Raw genomic sequence first — 19,253 nt, forward strand, 5'->3', positions numbered from 1 at the left:
CTGGAGTCTCTTTACCAATAAAACCCAAGTGTTAAGAAGAATTAAAGTAGCATAATGGCATAATGTGCCTTTCAGGGCTGTGTTGACATACATAGCCAAGGTTACTTTAATCAGGTGTCAACCAATGAAATCCTGAGAATGTGTCCAAATCAGAAATCCTCACTTGCATTTTGTTCACTTTTATCTTGTTAGGATCACCTGCAAGGATTGCCCTTGTTGCACCTGAAATTCTCTTCGTTTGTTTGCTGTATGTGCACTCTTTTTCCTCTTGTTTATGTGGTATGTGTTTTTAAAAGAAAAATGTCATTTGTGAGCAAGTGCAGCTATACATATCAATAATTCTGAGCAATATATTAAAAAAGCAAGGACAGAGCCTGAGAGGAGAACTACATGCCTCTCTTCAAAGCTTAGATCAGGCATAGGCAAACTCAGCTCTCCAGATGTTTTGGGACTACAATTCCCATCATTCCTGACCACTGGTCCTGTTAGCTAGGGATCATGGGAGCTGTAGTCACAAAACATCTGGAGGCCGAGTTTGCCTATGCCTGGCTTAGATGCAACTTCTCCTTTGCAAAAGGACCAGAAGCCCACTATTCTATTGGAGTTGCAGTGGGTGGGAGCAGTGTGCTTAACTCTTTGTTCATCCTCTGTTTATCTCTCCAGCTCTCCACCACCAGTAGGGAGCACAGGACGAGAAAGTGGCTGGGAGAGAGTTGAAAGAGAAAAACTCTGGATGAGGGCTTTCCCTCCTGCCTGTTGCTCACCTGATGGAAAGTGCCACCTTTGTGAAGCAGCTGTTGCCACAGGACTTTGAAGACACACAGTGGAGGAACAATGTATAGTTCTGCCCTGAAATATCTCCTCCTGATTGTGGAGACAACAACAACAAAAAAAGTCCTACACTTCATCCCCAAAGGAGTTAACTGAGGAAGATGCACTAGCGAGTGCTTATTTAATAAAGTACAGACTGCCAGGCAGAGAAACTTGGGCTACACTAACAAGCATTTAGTACAAAAATAAAGAAAGTTTTACTTCTACGTGAAGGCAGAGAAGAGGGGAGCTATTTTTATATGAGCAATGGGGGGCGTAGGGGGGAACGACCCATGGTACTATGGCATGGCTCCAACAAAAGCTTTAGCTCTGTTTTCATTATTTCCAGATAAATAAACAAAAGAAGGCCCCCAGGCCTTGGTGCATCCTGTTTTCTAGTCCCTCAATTGCATTATAGATATTCAGGGCAGGTTTACCTATTCAGCCTTGTCAGCAGAAGCCCTGTGAAAGGACTTCCACTTGTGCATTGTTGCCTTCCCCCCCTCCTCTCCACTGCATTCCCTAAATTTGCTGGGTGGGGGAGAAGAAGCCCCAGAACACTGTGAGAAAGGAGGGAGTATTGATCCATTTGGCAAGCTGTAATGCAGATGGACTGATTGCAATAGCTCAATGTTGAATTCCAGTGTGTGTGTGTGTGTGTGTGTGTGTGTGTGTGTGTGTCGCCTCTTCCAGCACAATTAAAACTATTTGCATTGCAATCTACAGGTGAAAATTTCCAATCAGGCAAAATAAAAAGTATATTAAAAATTAGCCTACCATAGAACTATATATTTTGCGCCACCTAGAGAACTTTGTGATATGTGGTGGTATACGAATGTCACAATAAATAAACAAAAACACAACACCTGATTAATTAATCTCCATTCCCATATAGTATGCCACCACACGACTACATAAGAATTATAACTTACAATAAAATATAAGACTGATAGCAAATAATGTTACTGATTTGAGCTTCCACATTATCAGACATATGCATGTCTACTTAAAAGTAAACCCATTAAGGAGAATGTGACTTATTCCTATCTACACATGCATAGGATTGCAGCCTTACAGGGCAATCATATACAAGTCTCCTCAAAAGTAAGTCCTCTTGACTGAGACTGCAATCCCATGCCTCTTAGCATAGAGTAGGCTCTATTAAAATATATGAAACTTACTTTTGTGTAGATATGTATAGGATTTTTTGGTTAACCTTTTTAAATTTATTACCATTGTTCCAGTTGATTAAATAAAGGCAGAGACAGAACTGAAAAATCAATAAAGTCCAGAATCCTTTTTCTTTTTGCCTTTTATATCAAACTAGACATGTTCCAGATTTGAGATTTGAAAGTGGAAAAGCCTGTGATAAAAGTGGAACTGCGTATTTTAAAAGAGGGTTTTGTGTTTAGTATTACATTATACAAAATGGATCTGAGTAGTAGAGACAGACAAAGTGAGATACAGAGATTAGACTTGTTGCAAGGGCGAGCACACTAGTATCTACTACAATCTTTTTAAATGGTAGACACATGTCCTTTGTGCTAGACAATATAAATCTTTTGAATAGTTAAAATAAGGTGGTGGGACATTTAGCTGTGCAACTGTACACATTGGCTGTAAAACAATAACAATAAAAGTTCACAAAAGGATGAGGTACACGTGGTCTGGTCTGCAACATAGCTCGATACTCTGAAGCATACGTATCTACCACAACACACTCGCAGACAAATTTCGCAGCACCAGGGCATATTGTTATTTGAGGTGAACCACCAAATAAATGGCAGCTCCCTATGCTAGGGAAGAAGGAGTGAGTGAATATCTACATCAGGAACAAGGTAAGAATAAATATCTTCATTGGCATCTGCTGCCCCTGTGGATCCTGTCACCTGAGGCACTTGTCCCCCCGGTCTCATGGATGGGCCAGCCTTACCAAGCACTACCAAGCACAATTAACTGAGCTACCTACAAATCAGAAAGTCCTTGGTTTGAGTCTCATTTCTCCCTTTAACTTATCAGGTGATCTTGGGCAAACCACTGTATATCATCCTCAGCTCCCCATGTATGCTTTGGGAATTACATTAGTGATCTGCCTTGCATGACTGTTGGAAGAGTTACAGGAAACTGATTATGATGTGCTTTGAATATTTTCTAGTGTTACAGAAATGATAGCCATCAAGGCTAGTAGCCATTGATTATGTACTGCCTCCACCTTCAGAGGCAAGTATCCTACTGGATATCAGCTTCTGGAAACCACAGGAGAGGAGAGTGCCCTTGTGGTCAGGTCCCACAGGCATCTGGTTGGGCACTGTGAGAACAGGACTAGCAGGACCATGGGTTTGATCCAGCAGGCTCTTATTATGTTCTAATAATAAGCCATCTTTGTCCCAGTGATAAAAATGTTGCTCTTTAAGTGCTGGAAAAATGAGGTATAGAAGAATGAATTCCTTGCAAGAAATTGGGGGGGGGGAGGGAAAGGGAAAAGTGCATTTGCTGTGCTGTGAACAGACTAGAAGGACCCACCTAAATCTAAAACATCCCTTTAGCTCAAAATGACCAATTTATTATACAGCCCAAATCATGATTTAGAACACTTGACGGCTATTATTCTGTGTGGTGACAAATTGCTTTTCCGTCTTATAAAGGAAAATAACAGTTTACAGGCTCAACAGTGCAAGTCATATTAAGCAAAGCCTGTCTGTACAAAGTAATAAATGCTGTATTAGTAAAGCCACTTCTTTAAATTAAGTCCCCAAATCAGAGAATGGAACAGGACTGACCTTGGATCTTGGTGGTGCTCGGATGTACCATTTACAATCAACTGCCTCAGTGTCCGAAGCTTTCCCTTCTTTCCCAATTTGCACAGATTCCACAATTCCTTCAGATCCTCCCATCTCAAACTCACAAACTGAGTAATAACAATAACAACAACAAAATCAAACCCAATAAAGAAGGTGGAGGGGAAAGGAAATATATATCTATATATATAGATATAGATATATATATCTCAATTAAAATTTGAAGACTTCCAAGTGTTATGAAACACTGAACATACCAACCTGGCAATGGTTTCAAAACCCCAAGGTCCTTGAAATCCGGATCTTAAAATAAAATTAAGGAAGAAACAATTAATTTTTTTTCTTCAAAAATTCAGTTGCAAGCTAGCTTAGTCTTTATTTAGGGGCCCCCTGTAGAAAAGAGCTACTAATGTGCATTCAAGAATGTGACTTGCTTTTAAAGAACAAAGTCACCCACTGAAGGATAATGTAGCACAATAAATTGCTCAAATAAGCTGAATTTGACCCCCCCCCTTTATATGAACAACTGGCTGTGATAATAAGTTTTCCCTCCCATGAAAATAACACTTGCTAAAAGAAGACTTAGCATTAAAGGCCAGTTTTACCATTAACAGATTAGGCATTTAAATATGTATTAATACCAATAATACAAATACAGTATGCTTCAGGGACAAGAAAGGTTCCTTCAGAATTTTACCCACTTTGTAGACAATGCTTTGTTTAAATGACAACCATATCAGTTACAAGAGTTGCAAAACTTACTTTCACCTTTCGTTTATATTCAGAGAACAGGTTACAAATAGTAGATGTTTCATCTTGATACAGGATGAATGCAATGATCAAAACAGGCACAGGACTGAAATGTACAAGATAAGGGATCACCAATTCTGTAGTATTACAAGTGTGTGATTTCTTGGAACTTATGCTTCCACAGGAAGCGTTTGGAACAGGGACAGCACTGATATGTAAAAGTCTTTTGAGACCACAAAGCTCTAACCATTTAATTGTCTTCTGATAGGCATCAAATGTTTAATTGATGCCTGCTGGGTCTCCAACAGGTCTCAAGAAAAAGAGTTTATGCCAGGAATGAATCTAGAGCTTTCTGGTGATATATGAGATAATGTGATGCTGGTGTTGAGATTTGCTAGCAAGGGTATGGGTTAAGAGGTTTTAGTGCATAGTGGAGAATCCTGTTGCCCATTACTTCAAGAAAGCAGGTGCTCAAGTTATGTAGCAAGGCATTCTCATCAATGACTGACTGCTTCAGAGACACAGAAAACCACCGATTTGCAAAAGCCTGGGTGGCCTCCAGAATGCTTTTAGAATGTTGTGAATGCGTTACCACTTAGAACTAATTTTATGCTTGCGTTTTGAAATTGTTATAAGCAGCAACCAGGTTTCAGGATACAGCATGAGGGGGAAAACCAAATCTGAAACATTTATAAATAAATATACATTTATTCACCTTTCTTCTTTGCAGGCATGTCTGATTTTTCACCTTCATAAGCAGCTATTCCTCTCCCCCCCCCCCCCATCACACACACAAAATTGCTGGCCTAGAAAACTTGACAGAAATCTACTGGGATTCAGCCTACTAAAATTGATGATTAATACTTTTTAATTGGTTCAATGAGTTTATTAACTTTACATTGTTTGTCACCCGTCAGAATTACACCGCAGTATCTCAGCCTTGGAAGTAATGTTTCAAAATGTGTAGGTAACGAAAATGCACATGTGCAATTATAGAAATTAGATACTGGAATCTGTTTAAGTAAGAACATACAGTACAATGTATTTATTACATTTTATGCTTACTCTGCTTCCAAGCAGCTCAGTGTAGCATACATGAGGCCATGCCACATCTGTCCTCATAACAACCCTGTGGTGTAGGTTAGGTTGAAAGACACTGACTTTATTTATTTATTTATTTATTTTCATGCAATCTAGATACCAGTTGATTGTAAAAACAAAAAAAAGAAACTCAAAGCAGTTTTTTTTTAAAAAAAGTCTTAACTCAAACCTCTCCAGTCAGATTCATAGCTAAAGAGAGACTAGAATCCAGAACTGCCCAGATACACCATTCTGTCTCCTATACCACCATCACTACAAGTACCACTGAATCCTCTTTTCCAGAAGCAGTGCTTAGTAATTGTAAAACTGTTTCCAGAGGGATAGCTGTGTTGTGCTATCATCTGTGGATTGAAATAACACAATGGGTTTTGAATCACACTACATGTGTGAATTGGCTTAGAACATGCCTGACAGAATGTCTGGGGGGTTTTTTGTGAATGGCCACTGTTAATAGCATCTGTACTTTTCTGCATTTCATATCCTTCTGACCTCACTGTTTACGTCTCCCAGCCATGTGTCTGTGCACCTGCTACTCACTTGATACTGAGCTAGATGGACCAATAAACTGACACAGTTCTCTGTGCAGCAGCCAAAGCCTTATTCTTTATCACTATAGTGCAATTCCACAATAAGGAAACAAAATAAAAACCTGGTAATGTCTGGAATTTGCCAAACACATTTATTGGAAAGATCATATGATATTTTTTAAAAAGTTTTTTTAAAAAAAATATTTATATGCAGCTTTTGTGGGGGAAACCCACAAAGTGGCTTACAACAATAAAAACTACAATCCAACGTTACTAAAACCAGAATTCATAAAAACTACAATTATAGTATTCCAGCCTATATTATAAGAAAAATTATTCAGGAGACTCAGCTACATTAGTCAAAATACAGTGCTTTGAATGTTGCTGACATAGCAACTCAATTATATTTTCAATTTTGAGCTTTACAATGGTTTTTTGCAGAGCATATTCAATGTGTTTTTTTTATAGCTGTGTGGATCTTGCCAGAAAAGGCCAATTGAAACAAATGAGCATTTAAAGCCTTCCCAAAATGTGAAGTGTAGCTGTTCACTGTCAATGTTCTGGGAGGGAATTCCAAAGCTCATGTGGTCACCTACCTCACAGACCAGGGAAGTAGATACATAACTAGGGCCTCCGACTTAGATATCAGGGTCCACGTAGGATGATCTGACATGTCATCCTAGCAAATAGACAATTTTCTGGACCCTGCTACCAGAGTAAAGGGGACATTCCACACATCTTCCTTAAAGATAGGTGATGCAACACCAAAGTGCACTTTTCAATTACACCCATCCTGTGCTAATAAAGTGAGAACTAGGCCATTAATGCCACTAGTGGGAACCCTACTATATCCCATTCAATGAGCATGTGGCTATGTGTAAGATCGGATCGTCTATTTTCCATACATTTAACAGCAGAGCTACTTATGAAATCCTCCTCTGCTGAATTTCTTTCCATATTTGGGATTTCAATATTACTGGGAACATTAGTAAGAGGGGAACTGATTAATTTTGGTATCTGGGGTTTTCACTAAAACAAGTGCACATAAAAATTGGCTGATGCTGCTATTTTCAGGGGATTAATCTGCTGCTATTTTCACATTTTCGCAGGAAATATGATATGCTCCCTTGGTGGGGGTAGCCAACGTGTTGCCCTCCAGCTATTATTGGATGACAACTCCCATCAGCCTAAGCCAGAAAATCCAATGATTAAGGATGATAAGAGTTGCATTATGTAATATATGCATTATCCACTAAATACATTTTTTTAAAAAAAAAAATCTGGCATGTGGCTCCTTTAAGAGAAACAGCTATGACCCAAGAGGCCAGATCTGAGTCAGTGGTGTATCCTAGTGGGAGGAATTAGATTCTATGCAGGCATACTCTTAGGCCTCACTAAGAATAAAGTCTGATTTACCATTCACTCAATTTTCCGTGAGTTCCTGCATAAGCAGCACAAAACAATACATATCTACAACCACTTCTGAAGGACATCATGTTGGATACTCCTGTCCAGTGCTATATTTTTAGAAAAAGAGGTACTGGAATGCACCATGAACACTCTCCCTCTTTCTCTTAGAATGGCAATGGCTCTCACCTGAGAGGTGCTGGAACTGAGTTCTGACAAGTTCCCCCTGTAAATGAGCCTTGCTCCTGTCCTACAGGAAGGAACAACTTGTCAAAATTCAAAGGCTGTTGTCAGAATGTTATTTTTTGTTTATTTATTTACTTGTTTTTAAACTCTGCAGTGGGTCAGGGTTCTAGATACTGGAAAAGAGTAACAACCAGAGTGAAGAAATGTGTCAATTGCAAGGAAACTGTGCTTGTCCTTTCTTATAACAGTTGGAGGTCTGTTAAAAAATAAAAAGGCAGGAGCGTAATCTGGGTTATAACCTGACAAATTTGCCTGCCTACAGCCCATTAACAGGAATACATCACGGCTGAAGCCAGGGAATCCTGGCCTACAGGAATTGCATTTCCCCCCTTTAAGTTTCCACTGCATAATTATAACTATTTCAAGCCCTGACAGCTCCTGAGAGACCAGCACAGTAGTCATGCAGTTTGTGAACATCTGCATTGCTGTATCAATGGTGAAATATAAATAGATAGGGAGACATCACTGAGTGCAATAGAAGTCAACTTTTCCACATCAACCACACAGTAAAGGAACATACCACTGCAGCACATGTGAATATATTGGCCCTCAGCACCACAGCAGGATTTTATTTCATCTAATGAACTGCTTAGCAGTGAGCATAGCACGAGATAGGCAGAAATGAAGGCCCGACTATAGACTGGCTCACAATGCCATCTAGTCCCATCCTGGTGCATCACAAAAGTCTGCTGCTCTGACTTATGGGCCACCAATGACCTAACATATGCAACAATGACTTCCAATTAATAATGCCACTGAGTATGTCAAGAAGTGGCCACGATGATGAACTTATCTGACTTGCTGCATAATACATGCCTGAGGAGTTCACCCATCATCAAAAGCAACCAAAGTCAGAGCAAAGGCTCATTTGTCCCAGCAGGGCTTTAATTAAATCTTCCGTCTGGAAGCAAGGAAGCTGCTTGGCCTGATTTTCAAAGGCATTTGTTAAGTATGTTCGTTATTTTGAGGAAACAAACCATAGCTGCCCAGAACACCTTTTATTTTTTTGCCGTATCAGGACTTGATGTTATTGCAAAAGGCTGTTTCTTAAAATCAAGGATGCCTTAAACCCTATAAAAAAACAAATCCAAAACAATGCCTGTAAGCACAGACTGGTAAACTAGGCAAGAAATTACATACAATATAGCTAATTACTTTTGGTTGACTTGCTGTGTGCAATTCAGTTAAGTACTGACTGTAAGTCATTTGATGTGGACACACCACAAAGAGCCCTGGCCAACTGAGAACTTTCCAGTGTATAAAGCCATATAAAATCTGAATTTTAAAACAGGTGTTTTTAAGCACTACAGCAACAATAATGTACACTTAGGGTTGCCATACTGATTGATTAGCTGGGTTTTATCAAGTTTTGATTGCCAGTTCATTTCTAGGCTCAATTCCAGCTGTTGAGCCCAAATAGGCCCCAAATATCTGAAATACCACTTAGACCCTTTAGTGTCCTAAGATCAATGGAGAGGGTCTCTTGGTAGTTCCACTGCCCTCAGAGGTTTGGGTGGTGACCCAGGAGAGGGCATTCTTTGCAGCAGCCTCTAATTTGTGGAATTCCTTCCCCACAGAGGTATGTCTGGCACCTTCATTAGAGTTTTTGGTCTATGCTGAAGATAAACCTATTTACACTGGTAAATACATTCTGTTGTACCATTAATAGGTCCCAATTCCCATTGTCCTTTTTTTTAAAAAGGGAAGCCTTCACCCCTTGTAGAATCAGAGATATGAGGCCAAATATGCAAAACCTATTCTGCTCACTCATTTTGTGAGAAATGAGCCTACTCTCACCAAGCATCATTTTTAGCTGATTAGTGAAATCACAGCTATGATTGAAATTTAGGGGAGCGGTACTAGCTGTGTGGTTTTTAAAAAGTTGTTTAAAAAGGCTGGCAGATCAGGGGTTACTTGAGTCTGGTTACTATGATAGGGTGAGAGAATACAACTCTGCAGACTAATCCAGTAGTAGTAGTAGTAGTAGTAGTAGTAGTAGTAGTAGTAATAATAATAATAATAATAATAATAATAATAATAATAATAATAATTTATTATTTGTACCCCGCCCATCTGGGCAGCTTCCACAAAGACCAAAAATACACTAATATGTCATACATTAAAAACTTCCCTGAACAGGGCTGCCTTAAGATGTCTTCTGAATGTCAGGTAGTTGTTTATCTCTTTGACATCTGATGGGAGGGCATTCCACAGGGCGGGCACCACTACTGAGAAGGCCCTCTGCCTGGTTCCCTGTAGCTTTGCCTCTTGCAATGAGGGAACCGCCAGAAGGCCCTTGGTACTGTTATTTAGTCTGTTTGGTATGCAAGAAGATTTACTGGCCGCATACACACCATACAGCATATTTAAATAAAGCATATCCCCCCCCCAAAAGAGTTCTGGGAACTGCAATTTCCCCTCATAGCACTATAATTAATTTTATGTTTTATTATGTTTTTATATCTGTTGGAAGCTGCCCAAAGTAGCTGGGGCAACCTAGTTAGATGGGTGTGGTACAAATAATAAAATTATTATTATAAATCCCAGTACCCTTTACAAAATACAGTTCCTGGAAATCTATTTGGGGGGGGGGTGCTTTAAATGTATAGTGTGTATTCAGATATTGTGAATGTATGTCAACCCTGCAGTCCAGACCACTGTTATTACTCTTGGCACGTAAACAACCCAGGGAAACTGGTGTCTGTATATGCATTCGTGACCTTGAAGTCTTCCCTAGCATTCCCAAAGTCTCTAAGCCCCCAACCCCAACTTATTGCCCCTTTGCTTATCAGGTGGTGAGAGTTTACTCCATTGAAAAGTACATAGCTGAAGGAGGAAGTTGGAAGAATGGCGCCATTTTCCTCTCTCTTTCAGCTCTCTGTGATTTTCAAGGCTCAGATGAATTCTACTGGATCTGATGTTTACCCATGTCCCTTGGAAAAGTGAAGTTTGTGTGCATGTGTGTTTCCTGTATTTCATTGGAGGAGGGCTGTTCCAAGGAATGGGGGAAAGATGTAACCAGAGGGGGTGATGTCTACGGCACTGACTCAAAAATCCAAATTTGCCGAGGGACCTTTGAGGGTTGGCAAACTCTGTCTTAGTCTGGCCTTTTAAGAAGAGCAAGTTCTCTAGCTCTCCATCTTGTCCAAATGGAGAAGTCATGTCTCCCCTCCTATACAGATGCAGAGGAAAGACTGGCAGGGAAGTTGGACAACTTTAAGAATCTTCTTCTTCTTCTTTGGTGATCACTTGTAACTGAGTAAGATTGTCTTCCATAAACATGGTTTTAACAGTGAGTCCGTAAGTGACTTTTGAAGCCAATTCTGGATCCACACATCCTTCCACAGTGGGGACATTGGTTTCCGGGCAAGAGTTGATCACGGTGTGGATTTTCCTCTTAGCACATTTCTCCCTTGCGTCCTGAGTTTGAGTGTCTTCAAAGCCCATGACACCTTTGGTAAAGACTGTTCTCCAATTGGAGCTCTCGCAGGGAAGTCTTTCCCAGTTATTGGTGTTTATATTACTTTTTTAAAAAAAAAAATTGCCTTGAGACAGTCTTTAAACCTCTTTTGTTGACCACCAGCATTACACTTTCCATTTTTAAGTTTGGAATAGAGGAGTTGGACAACTTTGACAATAGTGAACAACGACAGTCCCATCTCCCAGTTTTCCAAAGATGTTAAGCTCAGTTTCTTGAAACAAGTGCCTGCCTTGTGATTGGTTCAGCTTAGCAACTTGTCCCTCAAGGCCTCCTGGACACACAGGACCATAAGTATCAATGTTGTTCCTGTGTTCTTTTGTCCCTCATCCACCTACCATTATCAGAGGTGACCATAAGAATGTGTTTTGCTATGTTGTGCCTAATATATAATCAGACCAATATTCTGGTTTGGTGTTTTGTTTTGCTTCTGCTTCTGCATAGGTGTACATAGCTGCTGTTTCTCCTCCTCTTTTTATACTCCCCTTAAATAAATTGCATAGTTATATTTCTGGGCACACTCAAGGGTGGTTTGGTTCTCCCTGATCCCAGACTGCTTAACTTGTCTACACTGATGGTATAAATTGCCTGGGGGATCAGGAGGGCTGAGAGACTGAAGTGACCAGGTAGTACACTTAGAATTTGGGGGGCAGTCTCCACTACTCCCAAGTAGAGCACTGTGGGTCAATGGGACTTCTGCACCCCTTGACCTAGGTGCAGCAGGCAGTGGGGAGGACAGAGTAGTAGTACAGGTTACACATTGCTAATGAGCTACCCCACTGGGTTGTCAATGGAGTGTGGTGTTGCTGTCCTTCACAATGCCAAGCCATCTGATTTTATTTTATTTTGCTGATAGAACATTTCTGATGTAAGTCTGGGTTCACTGCCTACCTACATAACATTTAACAGAAGATTCTGCCATTTTTTAAGTTAAACAATCATTCATTTTCAACATGGTATTTAATAAGAAGAACAAAATGCAATACACAATGCTCATTTTTATTCCGGAGTTTCTTCCTACCCAAGAGAGATTTAAACTTCCCCAGTTATATAAATCTTTTCTTAGTTCCTGCATTAATTTAGACTGACTGTATTGAATTAAATTGTCCAGGTCCTGGAACTGGGGGGATTTTAAGGGCCAATTATTACCCACTCCCAATGCTACCATTAAAAAGCTTCAGAGTCCCCCATCTGCTGCATTTCCCTAAAAAAACCCAAAAACAACAACAACACACAAGCAGAAACAACCACAAGTGGTTTGTCATAATTGCTGAATAGTGCTTTTAAAATGCTGCAACAGAAATTTCTACCACTGCTCCCCTTTTGATCATTTTCTAACAGCACAGGGTTTTTATTTACAGCCAAAAATACCTACCACAATTACCTAAGATTGCAGTAAAGCCCTTTGAAATCAAGCTACCGCTCAGTTGCATGCAGAAGTGTCATGTTCAACTGACCTAAGGCAACCACATACATATCACACTTTTATCCCAGCAAAATCATACCAACTCTCTCCCACTGTTGTTCCTCAGAGCTAGTATTCAGAGGCAAACAGCTTTCCTGACTAGCAGTCATAGATACATTATGAGTTCACAAGTGCATCTCACCCATTCAAAAAAACCTGAAGTGTTTTCAGAGGAAAGTGAAAAAGATGGTGAGCAGCTTGAAGACAAAGCCAGGTGGGAAATGGTTGATGTATTTGCATATGTTTATTCTGGAGAAGAGATGGTTAGAGGTGATGTGGCAGCTATCTTAACATGTTTGAAGAGCTGTCACATAGATGATGGAAGTAATTTGTCTTATGTTGCTTCTGAGAGTGAAACCCAAACCAATAGGTTCAACTAACAAGAAAAGGGATGTAGAATAAACATTAGGAAGAACTTGCTGATGGTAGGAGATCTTCATCAGTGGGAAAGGCTGTCATGGAAGATGGTAGACTCTTATTTGTTAGCTTAGCAGTTATTAATCAGAAGTTGAATGGCCACCTATCAGGGATGCTGCATTGGCAGGGACTTTAACTAGATGACCTCTTAAGTCCCTTCTAATTCTGTGATAAGAGCTGTTCAACAATGGAACAGACTCCCTTGGGTAGTGGTGGATTCTCCTTTTTTGGAGCTTTAGTTGAGATTCCTGCATTGCAGGGGGTTGGATTAGGTGACCCTTGAGCTCCCAATTCTATGATTCTATAATCATCATCATCATCATCATCATCATCATCATCATCATCATCTTTATTGTCATTGCCCCCTCTCGGGGACAACGAAAATTACTTGGCTGCTCCATCCACCCAGATAGGGCACTCCACACAAAATCAGAACAACTATAAAAACACTAATTAAAACAATACAGTATAATACAGCAAGGAAGATTAGATGACTTTCAAAGTCCAGGTTTCCCATTCAGGGCCGAGATCGCTCTGGAGAAGAAGCTGTTCTTGAGATGGCTCGTTCTTGTCTTCATCGTCCTGTATCTCCGTCCCGACGGCAGGAGCTCGAAGAGACAGTGACCAGGATGCGATGGATCTTTTACTATGTCCAGTGCCTTCCTATGGCACCTTGTGGCATAAATCTGCTCTAAGGTGGAGAGTGGGCAGCCAACAATGCTCTCTGCTGCCTTCACAACTCTGCACAACCCCATCCTGTCCTGGGTAGTACAGCTTCCGTACCACACACATAAGCCATAAGTGAGCACGCTCTCAATGGCACAGTGATAGAAGGCAAGCAGCAGTTTCTGCGGAAGATGGTTTTTCCTTAGGATTCTCAGAAAGTACAGTCTCTGCTGCGCCTTCTTCACAAGCCCGCTTGTGTTGACACTCCAGGACAGATCCTCTTGTAATTCAATACCCAAGAATCTGAACGTTGTTACCCTCTCCACACAGACCCCATCAATCAAAAGTGGCTGGACATTGCTCTTCTGTCTCCTGAAGTCCACCACAAGCTCCTTTGTCTTCCTTGTATTTATGAGCAAGTTGTTAGCTCTGCACCACTCTGTCAGCCGCTCCACCTCATCTCTATAGTCCGTTTCACCCTCCCTTTCAGAGATGAGCCCAATCACGGTTGTGTCACCTGCAAATTTGACAACCCTATTACTAGGGTGAGCAGCGACACAATCGTACGTGTAGAGAATATAAAGGAGCGGACTAAGTACGCATCCCTGTGGTGTTTCTGTGTTAGTCTTAAGTGTATTAGAGGTATAAGGGCCCAACCGAACCCTCTGGGGGCAGTCTGACAGAAAGTCCAATATCCACCCACAAACTGATAACGGGAGCCCCAGATCTTCCAGTTTAGACATCAGACGTTGTGGTAGAATGGTATTAAATGCCGAGCTGAAATCTAAAAAAAGCAGTCTGGCATAACCCCCCCCCCCCCCGCTGCTCCAAATGTGCAAGAACGGCATGGAGGGCAATCGCCACAGCGTCCTCTGTCGATCTTTTCGTTATAAGTTATACTCATAGCATATGCATCCAAATAAATGGACTTTAAATGAGTATGAAGTCCAGCCTTCATACACTGTAAGCATAAGCAATTACGCTGTGTACACATTTAAAGCACCTTCTCACCCCACCCCCTGGCAAAAAAGAAGAATTCTGGGAACTGTAGTTTGTTAGATCTCTGATGGTTTTTGGCTTAGCTTATTTTCCGAACTAGGACCCACACTTAAACTCCCTTCTCACTAACCATGAACTCTACCCTACTCTCAGTAACCAAAACTCCCAGCTCAGAGGACATTGGCTTAACTCAGCATTAAAAAGAATAACAGCTGTGATCTCCTTTCCAGGAGCCTTCACCTTTTCAAAGCCTTCAGAAGCCATTGTCTGGCTTCCTGTGCCTTGTGAACCAGTCCAATAGGAAACATAGTGCTGCCATTTACTAATATTGATGTGATTTGCTCCCGTCATGCTGCTGTAGGGACCAGACCAAAATAGTTAAATCATACAATTAAATTGTCTTGAAGAGAAACTACTAGGTGGAAAGAGGGCAAAGCGATGTTTGATGTTATTGGAAGGGAGTAAGCAGGCTAATGTTACAGATAAGGAAACATTCAGAGTCATCAGGAGACTTGGAAAATGCAACAAATTATGCTGTAGAGGCTTCAAAGAGAAATGCAGATTAAGCACTCTTGCATAGCTGGTGGTGTAAAATATGGTAGCAACAAAAGGGACTAACTGCACATGTCAAAAGGTGTAAATTGCTAATTGGTTAGTGTCACTTAAATGATGCTTTATGGCTGAATAAACTAACATAATGAAGGGAGGCTTTGATGATTTTACACCTATGTGCGTATTGAGTTTAATTCTATTGTAGAGACTTCTTTATAGTGAGTTCTACTTTGCACGTGCAATCAATAAACATTATTGAATTCTTTATCTTGTTATTAACCTTCAGTAAGGGAACCTTATAAATTCCCTTACAGTTTACTCCAGCATTCAGACTGACTCACAAAGTGGGACTTGATTTTTATTATTGTTGGTTTTGTGTTATACTTTACAAGGCAGAAAGATACATGAAACATGTAGTGGCAACAGCTTAGTCTTTCTTGCAACAGCTAGTTTCATTATTTCATAAAAGAAATAATAATCCCTTCCTCCGGTTCTTAAGAAAAGAAAGAAGATAATATGAAGTTTACTAATAAGGGATCAGAACCAACTTTTGGGTTGCAGTTTTGTAGGGTACGGTTGCACTATACTAATTCTGCTGGGTTGAGAATCAGACCTGACACTTTACGCTTCAAAATGTGGGAGGGGACACATAGGTATCAAATAAAAACTGTACAGAAAAAAGAGAAAACATTTGTGAATGGCTGCTTAGTAATGCTAACATGGAATTTTTAAAAGTATCAAGGCATGAAGCTTTTGATGCAATGGGAGCGGTAAGTTACGCATTTAAAGTACAGCCATTTTAGTTAGAAGTAGCTGTTTCTGACCTACATTCAACAGTACTTAGCAGCATCAACGGCTGGTTCAGAGCCGTAGGGACAACTGAGCTTGGCTCTCCCATAGTTTTAAAGAATAGCAGCTGTGGGCAGAAAAGATTAAGGTCAGGGCTACTAGAGCAATAGAGGTGTGGAATTTTAACCTTTTTCCTTACTCACTATTTTCCTTGTAGAAAAATATGATCTGTGTGTCATGCATCAAGGAAAATGCTATCTGTATATCACTCAACAAAGAAAACAGCAGTAGGACACATATTTCAACTAAGAAAGCATGCTGGTGTAAGTTAAGCTGTTGTAAAGAAACCCCCAACCCAAACCCTGTTCAGTGGTGGAGCATAAAAATGCACATCCCGTATCAGTGGGGTGAAATAACATGCTTAATATTAAGGGACATTGCTTTGCAAAAATGTGTTTAATAAGAGTGTTTTGTTTTTGTTTATAAAAAATGCAAAACTGATGTGGAAATGCTGAGAACTGAACTTAATCTAAAAAATAAGAAAGAAGAAGAAGAAGAGTTTGGATTTGATATCCCACTTTATCACTACCCGAAGGAGTCTCAAAGCGGCTAACAATCTCCTTTTCCCTTCCTCCCCCACAACAAACACTCTGTGAGGTGAGTGGGGCTGAGAGAAGTGTGACTGGCCCAAGGTCACCCAGCAGCTGCAGGTGGAGGAGCGGAGACGCGAACCCAGTTCACCAGATTACAAATCTACCGCTCTTAACCACTACACCATGCTGGCTCTCAAGAAACTGAAAGAAATTGAGATGCAACAGATGGATCAGGGTACTGGGCTCTACTCCCATGCCCCATATTTATTTATAGTGTGTGTGTGTGTGTGTGTGTGTGTGTGTGTTTTGTTTTGTTTCTTTGCTACCACCAACAAAATACATGGCATCTTAGTGGGGCAGAATGCTTGGGGTGCCAGATCAGGGCTTGGCCACCCCTGCCCTAGCACATGTCTACAAACATAGGAAGCAGCTGCCTTATACCAAATCAGACCAGTGGTCCATCTAGCTCCTCATTCTTTATACTGACTGGCAGTGGCTCTTCAGAGTTTTAGGCAAGTTTTTTCTAGCCCTACCTGGAGATTCCGGAGATTGAACCAGGAACCTTTTACATAAAAGGAAGATGCTCTGCCATTGAACTACAGTCCTTCCCCACAGCTCAGATACATTATCTATTAGTTGTGTTGTCTAACGAAGAACTGCAACAAAGCAAATCAATCTCAATTCTACTGGGAAAGAAAAGGGTGAGGAAGAGCAGTGGTTGTTGTAGTATGTCAAAGTTTTAAGTTCCTACTGATTTCACTAAAAGCAATTTTCCCAATTTCCAATTACACTGTTAGCTCCTTCCACAAATCAGTTGAACTGGCCTATTTGGATTTAAGCTGATTCTACAGGCTACAGTGGAACGAATTCAACTAATTCAAGTATCCAGTTTAATTGGTTCGTGGACCAGGCTGGATATCGATAAAACCCCATCAAAAAAGTTACTAGAGAATCAATTATAATAATTATTTTCCTGCAGGAACATGAAGTCCTTTAAACTGGCAAGGACAGACTATTCGGTTCCTTTTCGCATTTACTTCAACGTTGAGGATTGAGGTAGTGAACGTTAACCTGAGGATGAAGGAAGGGTGGAAGGGATTGATGAGCAGCAAATCGTATCCACTCCAAAGTATGACATACAGATGAGGGTGCAAGTGGGTGCAAAAACACCAATTCTGCATGCTAAGGAGGCAGAAAAATAGTAGATTAAGGAGCAATCCTATGCACAAGAAGGTGATGTAAAGTAAACTAGTATCAGTTAAGAGTAGACCATATCCAAACCCTGTTCAGTAGACTCCTGCTGCTGCTCTGCCTAATCCTGGCTGCTGGGTGGGCACAAACCTTTAAAATAGTGGTCTATGCCAGGTCGCCAGGTTACATGACTGAGCTGAACTGGCTGGGATCCAGCCAAAGTCCTCCCTTTCTATCCCACTACACTCCATTTTGGGGATCTACGCCAGCCTTGCTCACCCAGCTTTGAACCAGGATGAGCAAATTACACTGGTGTACTAGCTAAGACAGGGGATGGGGACATAACGCCAGCTGAGCCATGAATCAGTAAGCTGAGCTAGAGATCCACTGCATCCTAAGCAGCTCATCCCAGTGGGTCTTGCTGTAGGATTGCCTCCTTAGTCAGATGCCAACTCACGGTTGGAACCCAAGCCAAACATTCTCCTGTGTGCAAAATATTTCTATTTTTTAGTCAATTCAGCTGAAATACAAACAAAAACTAGACTTCTAACACTCTCATTCCAGCACAGTTAAGCTGAAGTATGTACTAGTATTTTAGCCAATGTTAGGCTTTTCAAATTCAGTTTAAATCCATGCCCTTCAACTGAACAGGCTGCACCAGACTTGAAAGCTGCTATTTCAAAATCAGCTGTTCCAAAAGAGCGCTATTGGGTCAGAAGAGCAAATAATTTCAAGAATGAATCAATCTGAATTAACGCATTGCTATTCCTGTTTCAACAAAAGACAAAAATCACAACAAAATGTTTTAATTATCACAAAACTATGAGACAGGTTCCTTTTAAGATTGCCTTTCAGGTCCCTGAAAGGTTTTTTGTTTTGTTTTGTTTTGTTATTAATGTGATTATAACTCATATCAATCAAAACACTATTAACAGCCTAAGAATTCAATCCGACATACACTGTCTGTAAATTCTCAATGTTGCTTACTTTCAGGTTAATATAAATAGGATCAGGCTGTACTTCTGCTTTAGAAACCAGAACATCTATGATTTTCAGCGTGCACAGTTAGCAAACTGTGACCAAACTCTACTTAAAGATTAATTGCTTTATTGATATTTATCTATTGTCAATATAAGTTCTGGGGACTTTTTTTTAGTTCCTGGAAGCTTTACCTATATATTAATAAATACTATAATAAATAAGTTTTATTGAACGCAATAGAACTTACTTCTGAATAAGCATGTGTCAGGGAACTGCCATCGGAGCCAAGGGTGGTGGTAAGGCTCCCCAATGACGCTGGAGAGGGAACCAGCAAGGAGAGAGGGAGAGCTTCCGCTGGGGAAGGAAATAGACGTGACGCCAGGGAGAAAGGGGAGGCTGAGGGAGCTTCGGAGGGAAGGCTCCGGGACTGTTCCAGCGAGACCAGCGGGGAGAGCAAAGGACCTCCCCTTGGGACACCCACTC

At 40.7% G+C, this 19,253-nt stretch overlaps 1 protein-coding gene and 1 long non-coding RNA gene across 4 annotated transcripts in view; one reads left to right on the forward strand and one right to left on the reverse strand.

Moving 5' to 3' along the window:
* The window catches only part of LOC309349310, a 349,787-nt gene that overhangs the window by 60,098 nt on the left and 270,436 nt on the right, over positions 1-19,253 (forward strand). The gene's annotated exons all lie outside the window — the stretch shown is intronic.
* Positions 1-19,253, reverse strand: part of NETO1 (neuropilin and tolloid like 1) — a 102,239-nt gene that overhangs the window by 32,917 nt on the left and 50,069 nt on the right. For 2 of the 3 annotated variants that reach the window (XR_014159827.1, XM_081875107.1), the window contains exons 5-6: positions 3,870-3,911; positions 3,591-3,718 (exon numbers count right to left, since the gene is read on the reverse strand). The exons of the other annotated variant lie outside the window; for it this stretch is intronic. Coding sequence is in view for 1 of the 2 variants with exons in the window: in XM_081875107.1 (XP_081731233.1) it covers positions 3,591-3,718; positions 3,870-3,911 (170 nt within the window). In the remaining variant the exon portion in view is untranslated. The remainder of the gene's footprint in view (positions 1-3,590; positions 3,719-3,869; positions 3,912-19,253) is intronic. 3 annotated transcript variants of the gene reach the window in all.

This window comes from Podarcis erhardii, assembly GCF_964252035.2.
Source record: "Podarcis erhardii genome assembly, chromosome: 8".
Taxonomy (NCBI): domain Eukaryota; kingdom Metazoa; phylum Chordata; class Lepidosauria; order Squamata; family Lacertidae; genus Podarcis; species Podarcis erhardii.